The 14,878-nt window shown below is 44.1% G+C and overlaps 2 protein-coding genes across 2 annotated transcripts in view; both read left to right on the forward strand.

Annotated features, from left to right (window-relative positions):
* LOC143728580 (sodium- and chloride-dependent GABA transporter 2-like) overlaps nt 1–1,388 on the forward strand; it is a 33,123-nt gene extending 31,735 nt beyond the window's left edge. Inside the window, exon 15 of the mRNA XM_077219373.1 lies at nt 960–1,388. Coding sequence (XP_077075488.1) covers nt 960–974 — 15 coding nt within the window. The 3' untranslated portion in view covers nt 975–1,388. The remainder of the gene's footprint in view (nt 1–959) is intronic.
* Nucleotides 1,389–12,963: 11,575 nt separating this feature from the next.
* The window catches only part of adamts5 (ADAM metallopeptidase with thrombospondin type 1 motif, 5 (aggrecanase-2)), a 42,034-nt gene continuing 40,119 nt past the window's right edge, over nt 12,964–14,878 (forward strand). Inside the window, exon 1 of the mRNA XM_077219374.1 lies at nt 12,964–14,082. Coding sequence (XP_077075489.1) covers nt 13,180–14,082 — 903 coding nt within the window. The 5' untranslated portion in view covers nt 12,964–13,179. The remainder of the gene's footprint in view (nt 14,083–14,878) is intronic.

Here is a 14,878-nt window from a genome sequence, read left to right on the forward strand (position 1 = left end):
TGCTGCTGACCTACAATGATCTAATTCAACCATACTAATAAGCAAAAATGACTTTAGATTAGGTTTAGAAATAAGTGTGTTGAACTTCCTTCTCCTGTATCCTATTGTTATTTAATCAAGAACAGCAGCAGCTGAAAGGTTTGTTTGAGCGGCGCCCTTTACTGTACAGTAGTAAATATGCATTTCCTTCAGCCTTAGGCTTATTCATTTAACTTTTGATGTGAAAGGGCCTTAACAATTGGCAAAAATAGATTGTTTTAGCTGTTATTAAAAAACAAACAAACAAGCCCATGCAGGTGAGAAAAAGTAACGCAAAAGTAATGTAACGCATTACATTCCATAAAAAGTAACTAAGTAACTTAGTTAACTAATGAGTGTTGCGTAAGCTAGCTTACGCAACACTCATTCCCTCATCTAGAGAGAACCGAGGTTACGTTAGTAACCAAGTGTCGTTTCCAAGAATATTTCACAATTTTTACTGTATTTTGGTCAAATAAATGCTGCCTTGGTGAGTGTAAGAGAAACCTATGTATATGTGTGTTTTTTATGAATATAGGCCTATAATTAATGTATTTATTTTTTAGTGAGATAATGCAGATTGTGTGTTCATATAAAATCAAATTTCATTGTGAAATGAAACTTATTTTTAGTAGTTTGAGGATTTGGTTCATTTTTATTTCACAAATTACAATTGCATCTGGCCTCACTATGACAAAAGCAACTAGTTTCACATTAGATTTTAACCAACAACATAGATAAAAGAGATATAAGTTCAGGTCATTCAATAGCATTAAATTCTCAGACAGCAGAAAACTCATTTCTATAGCCTCAATCACTATTTTAAAGATCACTCTTGTCTTTTCTGAGTGGTTTTGTTTTGAGGACATAATGTTTCCCTCCACCTGTTTTTAAGTCGTCCTCCTCGTGTCTCAATCTTTGCTCGTTTTAATCTCTGTTAGCAGGTCAAGGCCTGAGCCAAAGGTGAGCTGTGGGTTACAGCAATTCCTCTAAAGATCCCAATGCATTCATCACCCAAAACACACACACACACACACACACACACCTCTCACACATCGGCTGTGGTTTCTCACATCGCTGTAACCTGAGCAAACATCCTCCGCCGACCCCCAAGAGACTCAGGAATCACAACTTTCCTCTCAATCCGCTGGCAGAAAGGTGAGAGATGAGAGCTTCTTCACGGACGGCTCTGAATAAACATGTTTTAACCACAGGAAAAACAACAGCCCTGATATCTGATGTTTAAAAGCATCTGACATTAAAAGCGTTAAAAGTCACAGGAAATCAAAACTGACTTTTTATATAAAGCATGTCCGACATTATCTGTATCATAGGACGATATACTATACTATTTGTTCGCATTTGGCATTAAAGGCCCCCTGTGGTGAAAATCCAGTTTTTAATGTTGTTTATATGTCTATGTGGTGTTTTTAATATGCTTTAAGACAAATCATGTGTAAATTCATAAGTCGACAGCATTGCTGAGTATTTTCTCCTTAAAACTGCAGTGAACCAAAGACAGTCTCAAAAACACGCTTTGAAATCGCTGGTGTTTCTGACGTCACAAACTACCTTGTAACCAATCAGATCAACGTGTGATCGTCAACGAGTGGATCTCTGAGCTAAAGTGAGTGGAGGCGGGGTTAATTTACATATTCATAGAGTCGTGAATACTAAATTAGGCAAGGGTGTCGAGTTACATTCAAGATATTTTGAGGCATGAAGAACTTTTTTCAAGGAAAAAACATTTAAATATGTAATTTTGGAGATCAAAGATGATATAATTATTGACTACAGGGGGGAAATGCCACATAACCATAAAACATAACATTTACTTATCTAATCGCATATGAACGACTATGGCTTAAAGTCATAGTGTTCGAGACAAAACTGTAAGTTGCTGTGTGAACGGGACATTTCCAGACTGTAAGTAAATGCAGTTGTGGACGTAGCCTTAATGTTAACGTAGCCAGTGTGGACGTAGCCTTAATGTTAACTATATCAATTGAGTATGAAACAGACAAACTTAAGGATAAAATCATTTATTTCTCATGAATATCCTGTTTAACTGTGAAGTGCATCACAGCATGGAAGTAAAATGGGTTTCGAAGTTGTTTTAGAGCTGAAGTATGTTATTACATTCTTATGAAAGAGGTTTTAGTTATAATTACGTCACTGATGAATCATCCACAATAAGAGAAGGAACATGAATTAAGAGAGTAAATAGAGTGATTTATAACAGTGCATTAATCTATTATGTTTATATCATAACACTGAATTTATTACGAGAAGTCTGGATGATTTTTTTTTAAATCTATAATATCCATCCATTTTAATAAAACCATTAAACTGATTATCAAAGAATTAAAGATCAATTTAATCATTTAAATGTAAATCATTTGTACTGCACAGGGTTCTGGTCTGTTGATTGTGTGTGTGGTTTTGATTGGTTTAATAAGAGCTGATTGTGAGGTGGACGACACCGTCACTGTGAAACATACGTGATAGTACACAGTGTTCTCCTGTGAACTCCCACACACTCCTGTAGAACAGCAGCGGTACGGTGTGTGTGTGTGTGTGTGTGTGGGGCGTCACACACTCTGCACTGGCCTCAGTGGAAATGGAATAGTTAAAAGAATGAGTTTACCCCCAAAAAATGATACTTACATTGTTAAAATACACATAAAAACATCACTTCAACAAATCCATTTAGTGTGCATTTAAATATATTGTGTCAAGATGTGCTGTGCAACCTTTTCTTAACAAATCATATACTGATTTCTGAAGGATCATGTGACACTGACGACTGGAGTAATGATGCTGAAAATTCAGCTCTGATCACAGGAATAAATTACACTTTAATATATATTCACATAGAAAACAGCTGATTTAAATTATAATAATATTTCAAAATTTTTACTGTATTTTGGATCAAAATGCAGCCTTGGTAACATTTGAAAATTGTAATTGCTCCAAAATTTTGACCGATAAAGACATTTTACATTAGCGGATGCTTTTGTCCTAAGGTACTTACATTGCATTAATGCATTCAAGGTACACCATAGTTTTAAAACCATTCATGCAAAATCATTTGAGCGACAGGAATGCTAAAAATAAATAAATAACTTGAACATTCTTCTTTTGTGTTTCACTGATAAAGAAAGACGGACCCACTTTATATTAAGTGGCTTTAAGTACTATGTATTTACATTGAAACTAATAATTTGATACAGTGGACTTATAGTGTACATACATGTTTTTACATCGTTCTTATATTTTGTATATACCTGCATGTAATTACACTGTTGACCCGTCCCTTACACCTCAAACCGACCCATACCACACACACCTGTCCCTAACCTTACCCGTATCACACACACCTGTCCCTAACCTTACCCGTATCACACACACCTGTCCCTAACCTTACCCGTATCACACACACCTGTCCCTAACCTTACCCGTATCACACACACCTGTCCCTAACCTTACCCGTATCACACACACCTGTCCCTAACCTTACCCGTATCACACACACCTGTCCCTAACCTTACCCGTATCACACACACCTGTCCCTAACCTTACCCGTATCACACACACCTGTCCCTAACCTTACCCGTATCACACACACCTGTCCCTAACCTTACCCGTATCACACACACCTGTCCCTAACCTTACACGTATCACACACACCTGTCCCTAACCTTACCCGTATCACACACACCTGTCCCTAACCTTACCGGTATCACACACACCTGTCCCTAACCTTACCCGTATCACACACACCTGTCCCTAACCTTACCCGTATCACACACACACCTGTCCCTAACCTTACCCGTATCACACACACCTGACCCTAACCTTACCCGTATCACACACACCTGTCCCTAACCTTACCCGTATCACACACACCTGTCCCTAACCTTACCCGTATCACACACACCTGTCCCTAACCTTACCCGTATCACACACACCTGTCCCTAACCTTACCCGTATCACACACACCTGTCCCTAACCTTACCCGTATCACACACACACCTGTCCCTAAACTTACCCGTATCACACACACCTGACCCTAACCTTACCCGTATCACACACACCTGTCCCTAACCTTACCCGTATCACACACACACCTGTCCCTAACCTTACCCGTATCACACACACCTGACCCTAACCTTACCGGTATCACACACACCTGACCCTAACCTTACCCGTATCACACACACCTGACCCTAACCTTACCCGTATCACACACACCTGACCCTAACCTTACCCGTATCACACACACCTGACCTTAACCTTACCCGTATCACACACACACCTGACCCTAACCTTACCCGTATCACACACACACCTGTCCCTAACCTTACCCGTATCACACACACCTGACCCTAACCTTACCCGTATCACACACACACCTGTCCCTAACCTTACCCGTATCACACACACCTGTCCCTAACCTTACCCGTATCACACACACCTGTCCCTAACCTTACCCGTATCACACACACACCTGACCCTAACCTTACCCGTATCACACACACACCTGTCCCTAACCTTACCCGTATCACACACACCTGACCCTAACCTTACCCGTATCACACCTCAATAGCAGCACAAGTGTTTTACAGTACAACATAAACACAATAAGTACATTGTACATATTTTTCAATGTAAGTACATAATATTTAAAGCCACTATAAAGTGGGACCAGAAAGACATATGAGCTTGGAGTGTGAGAAGAACTGTATTTTTCCAGTAGATATTGCAGTTGCACATACAGTAAGACTGTAAATATCCCTGTAGTGTGTGTGGTGTGTGTGACAGCTCCTCTGGGAAACACTATGAAGTGACTCAGCTTCAGTAAACAGGAGAACCGTGAAGTGTCATGCAATTCAAATCGCGATTTGGCTCCGTGTGCCATTTCGAATAGCGACTCGTATTACACAACAGATCCAGCGCTGGCACAACACCGCCAGCTCGCCTGAAGATGTAATAAATATTCTCTTAATGCCACATAATTTAGATTGCGCGAGCGTGACCGTACATGCCGGTGCTTTTGTCCCGGTCTCTTCTATTCTGGATGCGCCATAAATTATCCATCACCTCAAAGCTCAGGTCATCAGTGTGAAGAAAGTGCTGTATTCAATTATTAAAATAATGCTACTCAACTACAGGAAGCTCAAGCTTTCAAAGCTCCAACATACAGTCCTGTGCAAGAATGAAAATGCTTTCAATTTGTTGTATGCAAAAAAGCATTTTTTAACCCTTTCCTTTTCCTTTAATCCCCTTATGCTACTCTAAGCAATGTCTGAAACGTTGTATTTTGAGCACTTCTTTAGTTGTTTGCCTCTTCATGATGAATCACTTGCTTCAGTCATCATTTGTAAGTCACTTAGGATAAAGGCGTCTGCTAAATGACTACATTTAAATGTACTTTCCATAGTTTACTCAACTATGATAAGAAACCTGGAAATGTAAAATATGTCCATGGTTCTTGGACTTCAAATCTAGCGCAATGTACCATAGTTACATTTTATGACACTTCATATTTCGCATTCATTCTCATTAAGATACAAAGATAAAAAAGTAGATATGCACGATATATCGTCCAGAATATATGATCATTTTGAATGTTATCGTTATCGTCTTGATAAGAACATTTGTCTGATATATTAAAGTCGATAAATAATGATTATTTCCTTCAGCTGAGACGCTTTAGATCCGCACTGTTCAACATGAGGGTTTCAAACTGCTTAAAATATGATTGAAATCACTACAAAAAAAAGGAAAATACAGAAAGTGCAGCGCAAGTCTGTCATATCGGCTTCATAAAGTTCATGAGCACAGTATAATCGTGTGCTCGGGACATGGATTTAATGGTGAGACTTTTGTTTTTGTAATCAGGGTCTCAAAATGATATGAAAATTTGGTTTTAGATTAATCAGCCAATATATCGGTTATCGGCTTCCAAATATCGGTATCGGCCAAAAATTTCATATCAGTGCATCCCTATAAAAAATAATACACATGAAGGGACTTTATGCTTAAAACAAGAACAAATATCAGTTCAAAAAACCATTCAAAGGGAAAATAGGATTATTTTTCTGACCCTACTAGCAGATATTTGTTCTATTCACTTAATTCTGACAAAAATGCAAAGGAAGAACATCATTTTTTGCAGTGTGTCTCTTTAAGCTTCGTTGAGATCTGTTGTTGTTGTTGTTGTTGTTGTTGTGATGATGTCATAATACAGTGCACACTGAAGCCCTCACTAGTGCACAATACCCCGTGTGTCATCGCCTGTGGGGGTTTATACACTATTGAACCGGGTTTCCCAGAATAGAGGATTCCCTTCATGATGTCACGTTTCTCTCTCAGATTCATGTTGACGATGCTGAACGTGCTGATTATAAGTAATCGAAAACGTCTCGGTTACGTATGTAACCCTAGTTCCCTGATAGGGAACGAGACGCTGCGTCAAACGCTGCGGGAACGCCCCTGCGTTGTGCGTCATGAAGCACGTATGGAATCAGCCCAATGGAGAGATGAAACGTCATAGGCGGGTGACGTCATCGACCAGGAAACTATAAAGCACCCCAAAAACACAAGCGCATTAGCTTCTGATAGGCTTGAAGGAAGCGCTAACGGGAGTGCCGGGAGTATGGCGGAGCGACGCAGCGTCTCGTTCCCTATCAGGGAACTAGGGTTACATACGTAACCGAGACGTTCCCTTTCAAGGGAACTTCGAGCTGCGTCAAACGCTGCGGGAACGCGAATACCCACGTCGCCATAGGACCAAATGACCGTCATGTGAGACTAGCGCACAGAGGACGAGAGCACCTGTGCCCCAGGGGTAGAGCTTAAGTCTAGGTCATAGAACTTAATAAAAGTATGCGGTGAAGACCATCCAGCCGCATCACAAACATCACTCAGGGAAACCCCCGACAAAAGAGCTTTAGAAGCAGCCATACTCCTGGTAGAGTGAGCTCGGACAACCAAAGGTGAAGGCTGGCCAGCCGACTCATAAGCAAGTGAGATAGCCTCAACCACCCACTTGCTCATTCTCTGTTTAGACGCCGGACACCCTTTCCTGGGTGGCCCGAAACATACAAAAAGTTGTTCTGATTTCCTCCACAGGGCAGCTCTGTGGACATAAGCGTCTAATGCCCTAACAGGGCAGAGTGAATTAAGTTTCTCCTGGTCCGATGACATAAATGGAGGAGGACAGAAAGCCTGCAGAACCGTAGGTCTAACAATATTAGTAGGAACCTTAGGAACGTAACCTGGTCTAGGATGCAGAAAAGCTTTAACCATGCCAGGTGCAAATTCCAGGCACGAGGGTGAAACCGACAGAGCCTGCAAATCTCCGATTCTTTTTAGTGAAGAGATAGCAAGCAAAAAGATAGTCTTAAAAGTGAGAAACTTCTCGGGAACTTCTTCGATAGGTTCAAAAGGAGCTAGGGAAAGACCTTCTAATACAATGGCCAGATCCCAAGTCGGCACCCTCGTACGAACTGCTGGCCTCAGCCTCAAAGTGCCACGGAGGAAACGAGTTATAAGCGGGTGTCTCCCAAGAGAAACTCCACTGAAAGGGACGTGGTAAGCAGCTAGTGCCGCCACATACACCTTTAGTGTGGAGGGGGATAACCCTGTGGAGAAGCGCTCCTGCAGGAATTCCAGCACTGCACCCACTGGGCAGTTAACTGGGTCCTGCAGGTGTTCTCCACACCAAGAAGTGAAAAGTTTCCACTTCAAGGCATAAAGCTTCCTCGTGGATGGAGCTCTGGAGTTAAGAATGGTCTCAACAACCTCGGTTGAGAGACCGGAGTCTATGAGCTGGGCCCCCTCAGAGGCCAAGCCCACAGTTTCCACAATTCTGGGCGGGGGTGAAGTATCGTGCCCCCCGCCTGGGAGAGTAGATCCCTCCTGACCGGGAGCTCCAAAGGAGAACCGTCCAGGAGAGAAATCAGGTCCGCAAACCATACTCGGGCCGGCCAGAACGGGGCTACTAGTAGTAGACTGACCCCGTCCCGGCGGACCCTCTCCAGAACTCCTGGTAACAGAGCAATCGGGGGAAAGGCGTACAGACGTGACCTCGGCCACGGCTGCACCATAGCATCCAACCCCAGGGGGGCTGGAAGAGTGATGGAGAACCACCGATGACAATGAGTGGTCTCCTTGGAAGCGAATAGGTCCACCTCGGCGCGACCGAAACTCAACCAAAGGAGCTCCACCACCTCGGGGTGGAGTCTCCATTCCCCTGGCCTCGGCCCCTGCCTCGACAGGGAGTCTGCTACCACATTCAAATACCCAGGGAGATACATTGCTCTCAGAGATAGTAGCTTCCCTTGGGACCACAGGAGGATCTGACGGGCCAACTTGTAAAGCCGGCGAGACCGCAGGCCCCCCTGATGATTTATATAAGAGACCACCGACGTGTTGTCTGATTGAACTAACACATGATGGCCTCTCAGGTCTGTTAGGAAGTGTTTCAGAGCCTGAAACACAGCCAACATCTCTAGACAATTTATGTGCCACGAAAGATGATGATCCTGCCACAGACCTTGGGCTGGGCGACCACTCATGACCGCCCCCCACCCTGTGAGGGAAGCATCCGTCGTTAGCGTTATGCGACGACAAAGAGCCCCCAGCACAGGACCTTTGGATAGGAACCAAGTTTCTCTCCACATGACCAGAGCACGAAGGCAGCGCCGCGTGACTTTGAACGTGCGGAGCGGATTTCCCCTCGGGGAGAATCCCTTGGTCCTGAGCCACCACTGTAGCGGTCTCATGTACAACAGGCCGCAAGGTATAACGTTGGACGCTGCTGCCATCAGACCCAACAGTCTCTGAAACTGCTTGACAGTGAGTAGCTGGCCTAGCTTCACTTGTTTCACAGCTGAGAGAATCGAAGCGATGCGGGTCGGAGAGAGTCGCGCCCGCATCGATACCGAATCCCAAACGACACCCAGAAAAGTGGTCTTCTGGGAAGGAGATAATACACTTTTCTTTGCGTTCAGCCTCAACCCCAACTTTCTGATATGAGCGAGGACGACATCTCGATGCCGAACCGCCATCTGCTCGGTCTGAGCTAAAATCAACCAATCGTCGATGTAATTGAGAATACGAATGCCCTGAAGCCTCAGAGGCACTAGTGCTGCATCCATGCATTTCGTGAAAGTGCGGGGAGATAAAGCTAGGCCAAACGGAAGAACCCTGTACTGGTACGCCTCGCCCCCGAAGGCGAACCTCAGGAACTTCCTGTGTTGTGGAAGGATGGACACATGGAAGTATGCGTCCTTCAGATCTATCGTGACAAACCAGTCCTCGGACCTGATTTGAGACACGATCTGCTTGATAGTGAGCATCTTGAATTTTAGCTTCCCTACCGAGCGATTCAATATGCGCAGGTCTAAAATTGGACGCAACCCCCCATCCTTCTTTGGAACGATGAAATATCGGCTGTAATAACCTGACTCCAAACTGGGAGGAGGAACCCGTTCTATAGCCTCTTTTTGAAGGAGCGTTTTCACCTCTTGTTCCAATACCAGAGCCTGCTCGGGGCCCACCACTGTGTGCAGAACCCCTCTGAATTTTGGTGGACGACACCTGAACTGGATAGCATAACCCTTTTCTACTGTCTGCAGGACCCAATGAGATATTTTTGGAAGGCTTTTCCACTCTGCCAGAAATTCTACTAAGGGTACCAGCCTCTCGAGACTGGCCTCTGGTGTAACTTGAGCAGCAGACGCAGCGCCCTGTAACGGCGCACCGGCAGGGAACAACTGGTCTGACCGCTCTGAGACCCTCCTCAGAGGGAGCGAGCGTCCCTCGGGAAAGCGCTCGCTGGGATCGTCTGTGCCCCGGCATAAAGGCGGGGTTGGCAGAACGAGCCCCTGAGGGCACCGAGGAGGAATGGGCACCGTAAAAAGAGGTGAACACCTTTCCGCCTCGGTGGGGACCACCCTCAGCATCCTGAACGGCTTGGCGTCAGGACTTCTTCTTAGCCGAAGCCTTCTTAGCCAATATAACTGTCCTCAGATCAGTTCTACTGGGAGAAGGCTTCGGCTGAGAGTGTCGCGGCTGAGCCCACTGTCCAGCAGGGGGAGCACGAGACGCGACACTCTGCCTCTGCTGCGCTCTATGTGATGAGCTCGAAGACGGCCGGGGCTGCTCCCGCCCAGCAGCCCCAGGGACATGAACTTTAAGGGGAAGAAACTTTTTAAAAGCTGCAGTTTGTTTCTTTTCTTCTTGGAATTTATCGATAACTGAATTCACAGCATCACCAAACAACCCCATGGGAGAAAGAGGAGCATCTAAAAGAAAAGCTTTTTCTCTCTCTTTAATATTAGTCTGATTTAACCACAAATGTCTTTCTGCGGCCACCAGAGCTGCCATAGAACGACCCATTAATTTGGCCGATTCTCTGGTGGCACGCAGGGATAAATCAGCAGCCTGACGCAGTTCACGAACTACGTCAGTACTGACCTCCTCACTCTCACTCATGTCCCTTAGCAGATCAGCCTGGTATGCCTGCAACCCATAATATTAGCGTATGTTGAAGTCTGGGGACTAAACACTCTATATGACACCGGTTTTCTCCATGATTTCGACACCTCGGTGTGGAGATCATGGAAAAACGGCAGGCACCGGCGTGGAGGCTGCACACGTGACGGCAAAAATCTCTCATCCAACTTTGATTTAGAAACAGACTCCTGTCTAGTCACTGGCCATTCAATATTAAGTTTTTCAACAGCTCTTGTTAACACCTCCATAAGCTCATCACTCTTAGGAGTGTGGGGTGGCGAATCCTCCACATCTCCCTCAACACTAACAACATCAAGTTCCTCAGAACTGGATAGCTGCAGCATTGGTGCCTCAGCCCGAGCGGAAGAAACCGCAGCGCGTGCTTCCGAACCCGGGACTGAGGCACTGGATCTCACAGGTGAAGGGAGAGATAAGGCAGAGCCCGTCTCAAACCCCGCTGTGAGATCCATCTGCGATCCCCACGATAAGCGCCGCCGCTCTGCCTCGGCAGAAGCGGGACCCGAACCGCGGGGAGCGCGCACCGAACCGCTCTCCTCAAAGAGCGACCGGCGGGAGCGGAGCGTCCTTAACGGCAAACGCTCGCAATGCTCACAGTCTGCTCCCTCGAGAGCAAACTGGGCATGCTGAACTCCCAAACAAACAACACAAAGATCATGTGTATCCCCGCTCGTTAAATAACGCGAGCAGGGAGGAACACACTTTCTAAACTGCTGTTCGTCCGCCATAATCTCTCAATATATATATATATAGGGATAAATTGTTTGTGTGGTGCAGGGTATGTAAGACAGACAATATCACACAGGGACAGATTCACATGTAGCGCGACTGAAAGCACAGAAGCTAATGCGCTTGTGTTTTTGGGGTGCTTTATAGTTTCCTGGTCGATGACGTCACCCGCCTATGACGTTTCATCTCTCCATTGGGCTGATTCCATACGTGCTTCATGACGCACAACGCAGGGGCGTTCCCGCAGCGTTTGACGCAGCTCGAAGTTCCCTTGAAAGGGAATTATCCCTTCAGAAACCCATTAGTCAGATATTATTGGAGATTTAACCAGTCTGAATCAGCACAAAAGCAGCATCCGAAATGTGTTATGCAAGAGAGGATTCTGTTTGAGATCAATTTGAGTCCTGAAAATGTTTTCATGGAGGAGAGTTTAAACATCACCAAGTTTGTTAATTATCATCTCTTGTAAGATTAAAGTCACCATGAAATAAAAATTTAAAATTTTGTATTTTGTCATGGAATATTGCAGCGTTTGTCATAAATGATCATTATTGTGTAAAATTAATAATTTTGAATGAGAATAAGTTCCTCTTGCAGCATCTCTTCTCTTCTCTGATGATGTGGGCGGGGCTATAACCTGTCACTCACATGAGATCAGCCAATAGCAAACCACAACCATCCAATCAATTCCCCACAGACACAATCAAGCCCCGCCCACATTTGTTCTTGTTCCAGAAGCGTTTCACTCGGATATACGACACAATAGAGGAGAAAAGACCAGCGCGACTTCACTTTCATAACACTTTAAGAAAAGCCATCAAAGTGCTGTTTTTGAGTCTTTAATTTGATGTCATGTTATGGCACTGACATCAAATGCCATTTTCAGATTTTCAGTAAATAATGACTTAAATCTGGGTCTATTCTCACACAAAACTCTCATATGACTTCAAAAGTACTGAAATATAATGTATGATACATAGTGCTTTTATGATGGTTTTTTCATTTTCTCTATAAGATAAAGTCAAGCGTGTGCTTCCACATTTTTCACATTACCCGTTTGTTTATTATTGGGTCCAGTGAGATAAAGAGAAATCATCAATATAATATTTTTATTCATTAAAGTAGTTAAACCAAACCTTCTTTACTGACATTGCATTGGTTCCAGCACAGAAATACACACACACACACACACACACACACACACACTTGTATGGTGTCTTTTTACAATAAGGTCTGATTTGTTGACATTAATGCATTAGTTATGAACTAACAATGAGCAATATATTTTACAGCGTTTATTGTTGTATTATCATGTATTAGTAAATCATGATATTAACATTAATGAAAAAGTATTTTTCATTGTTTGTTCATGTTAACTATTGTAAAGTGTTAAAGTAAACCAGCATTTTCATTCACAAGTCACATTTAAATATGTTTCACTATGTGTTTGTGAGGACATTTTCAAACATTTGGCCTCTAACAAGTAGAGATGAACCTGTAAACTGAACACAAACACACACACACACACAGAGAGAGAGAGAGAGAGAGAGAGAGAGAGAGAGAGAGAGAGAGAGAGTTGGTAAAGAATGAGAGGAGGAGGGAGAGCGCAAAGGGGCAGGACTCTCTCTCTTTCTCTCTCTCTTTCTCTCTCTTTCTGTCTCTGGTGCTTTTAAGAGGAAACTTTGTGTTTTGTTCTTCAAGTTCACTTCTCGCTGCACTCACACTCGCGCTGTTTTCTTTGCCTTCATGTATTTCCTGCAGTGACTCGTGAGATGCGCGCCGGCACTAATGGACCAGTGCGCCTCAGTTTGCAGGAATTCCTCATCTTAAAGCTGCACTTCGGATTGTAATGTTTCCAAAAGTTTTCAGACTGAACTACATGGAATAATGTGGCGGGTTGTTTTGTTGTGTTGCGCTCTGCACGGCTCGTTTGCGTCCCGCGCGTTCCGTCCACCTGCGAACGCGTCTCTCCGCGCACCTGCCGGCGTCGTGCGCGCTGTGGATCGGATTTATCACGCGGGAGGAAAAGCCGGGTATCTTCTGTACATGGACGAGCAACGCTTTCAGCTGGATATGGAGCGGGACGCGTCGGTTCTGTCTCATCAGGTTGATTCGGAATGCGTTTACCGCGGCACCGTCAACTCAAACGCGGAGTCTCTTGCGGTGTTCAATCTGTGCGGTGTTGGACTTGATGGGTTTTTCGCGGTTGATCACTCCCGGTACACAATCACACCGCGTATCCGCGCGAAGGGCCACGAGAATGACGTGCGCATCGACGCAACGCGCGCTCTCCACTATTTTACCCGAGAACGCTTCAGTTTTGAAGAGATGCCCGCGCGGCACAGCTGCGGCACGCGTGATCGGAATAAAAAGCTCGGAGCTCGAGGGAGACGCGACGAGGACGCGCGCGGACGCAGATGGTGGACAAAGTTTGCGAAGCCCGACGCGTCGCTAACGCGACGCAGGAGGTCCGTGTCTCGCGCGCGGCACGTGGAGCTGCTGCTGGTCGCGGACGCGTCCATGACGAAGAAGTACGGGAAGGACCTGCATCATTACCTGTTGACGCTCGCGTCCATCGCGTCCAAACTCTACGGGCACGCGAGCATCGAGAACCCCATCCGCCTGTCGGTGGTTAAAGTCGCGGTTCTGTCCGAGAACGAGAAGGGGATCGATGTGTCCAAAAACGCGGCCGCGACGCTCAAGAGCTTCTGTAAGTGGCAGAATCAGCAGAACCCGCTGGATGACGATCATCAGCATCATCATGACGCGGCGATCCTCTTCACCAGGCAGGTAAAAACTCAAACATTCGCGTCGCGCCGCTCCTCCGCGCGCGCTTGACTGACGCGCAACGAACTTTAGGAACTGGGATTGTGTCTCCTGTGAGTGAGTGAGTGAGTATGGAAGCTGCCACATAAGAATAAGTACTATGCACTGGTAAATCATAATTATGATATAAAAAGTCAAAATTAGGACGTATATTAATATATTGAAAGACTGTTACATAATTATGACACTGTCATATTTGACATAAATCAAAATTATGAGATAAAAGTCAAAACCACTTTCAAAATTTTGACTTTTTACATCATAACTATGACAAAAAGTCGAAATTGTGACTGTGAGATGAAGATGAAATTATGACATTCTTAGACATAGTTAAGACATCATATGTCATTGACATACTAAGTCTTAATTATGACATAAAAAGTCAAAATTATGATGTATAGTCATAGTTATGGCACTATGCCATATGACATAACAAGTAAAAATTATGACATGTTAAGTCATAATTATGTCACTATATCATATTTTACATAAATCAAAATTATGAGATAAAGATGAAATTATGATATACTAAGTCTTAACTATGACATAAAAGGTAAAAAATATGATGGATAAAGTCACTGCCATATTTGACATAAATCAAAATTATTTGATAAAAGTCAAAATTAATGAGTCATAATTTTGGCTTTTACGTCATTACTATGACAAAAAGTCAAAAGTATGATATAAAATAGAACTTATGACATATTAAGATATAAAAAAGACTTATTACATCATAATAGACATACTAAGTCTTGAAAAA

This window comes from Siphateles boraxobius, unplaced genomic scaffold (genome assembly GCF_051911475.1).
Source record: "Siphateles boraxobius isolate OS27281-9 unplaced genomic scaffold, OSU_SipBor_1 79, whole genome shotgun sequence".
NCBI lineage: Eukaryota > Metazoa > Chordata > Actinopteri > Cypriniformes > Leuciscidae > Siphateles > Siphateles boraxobius.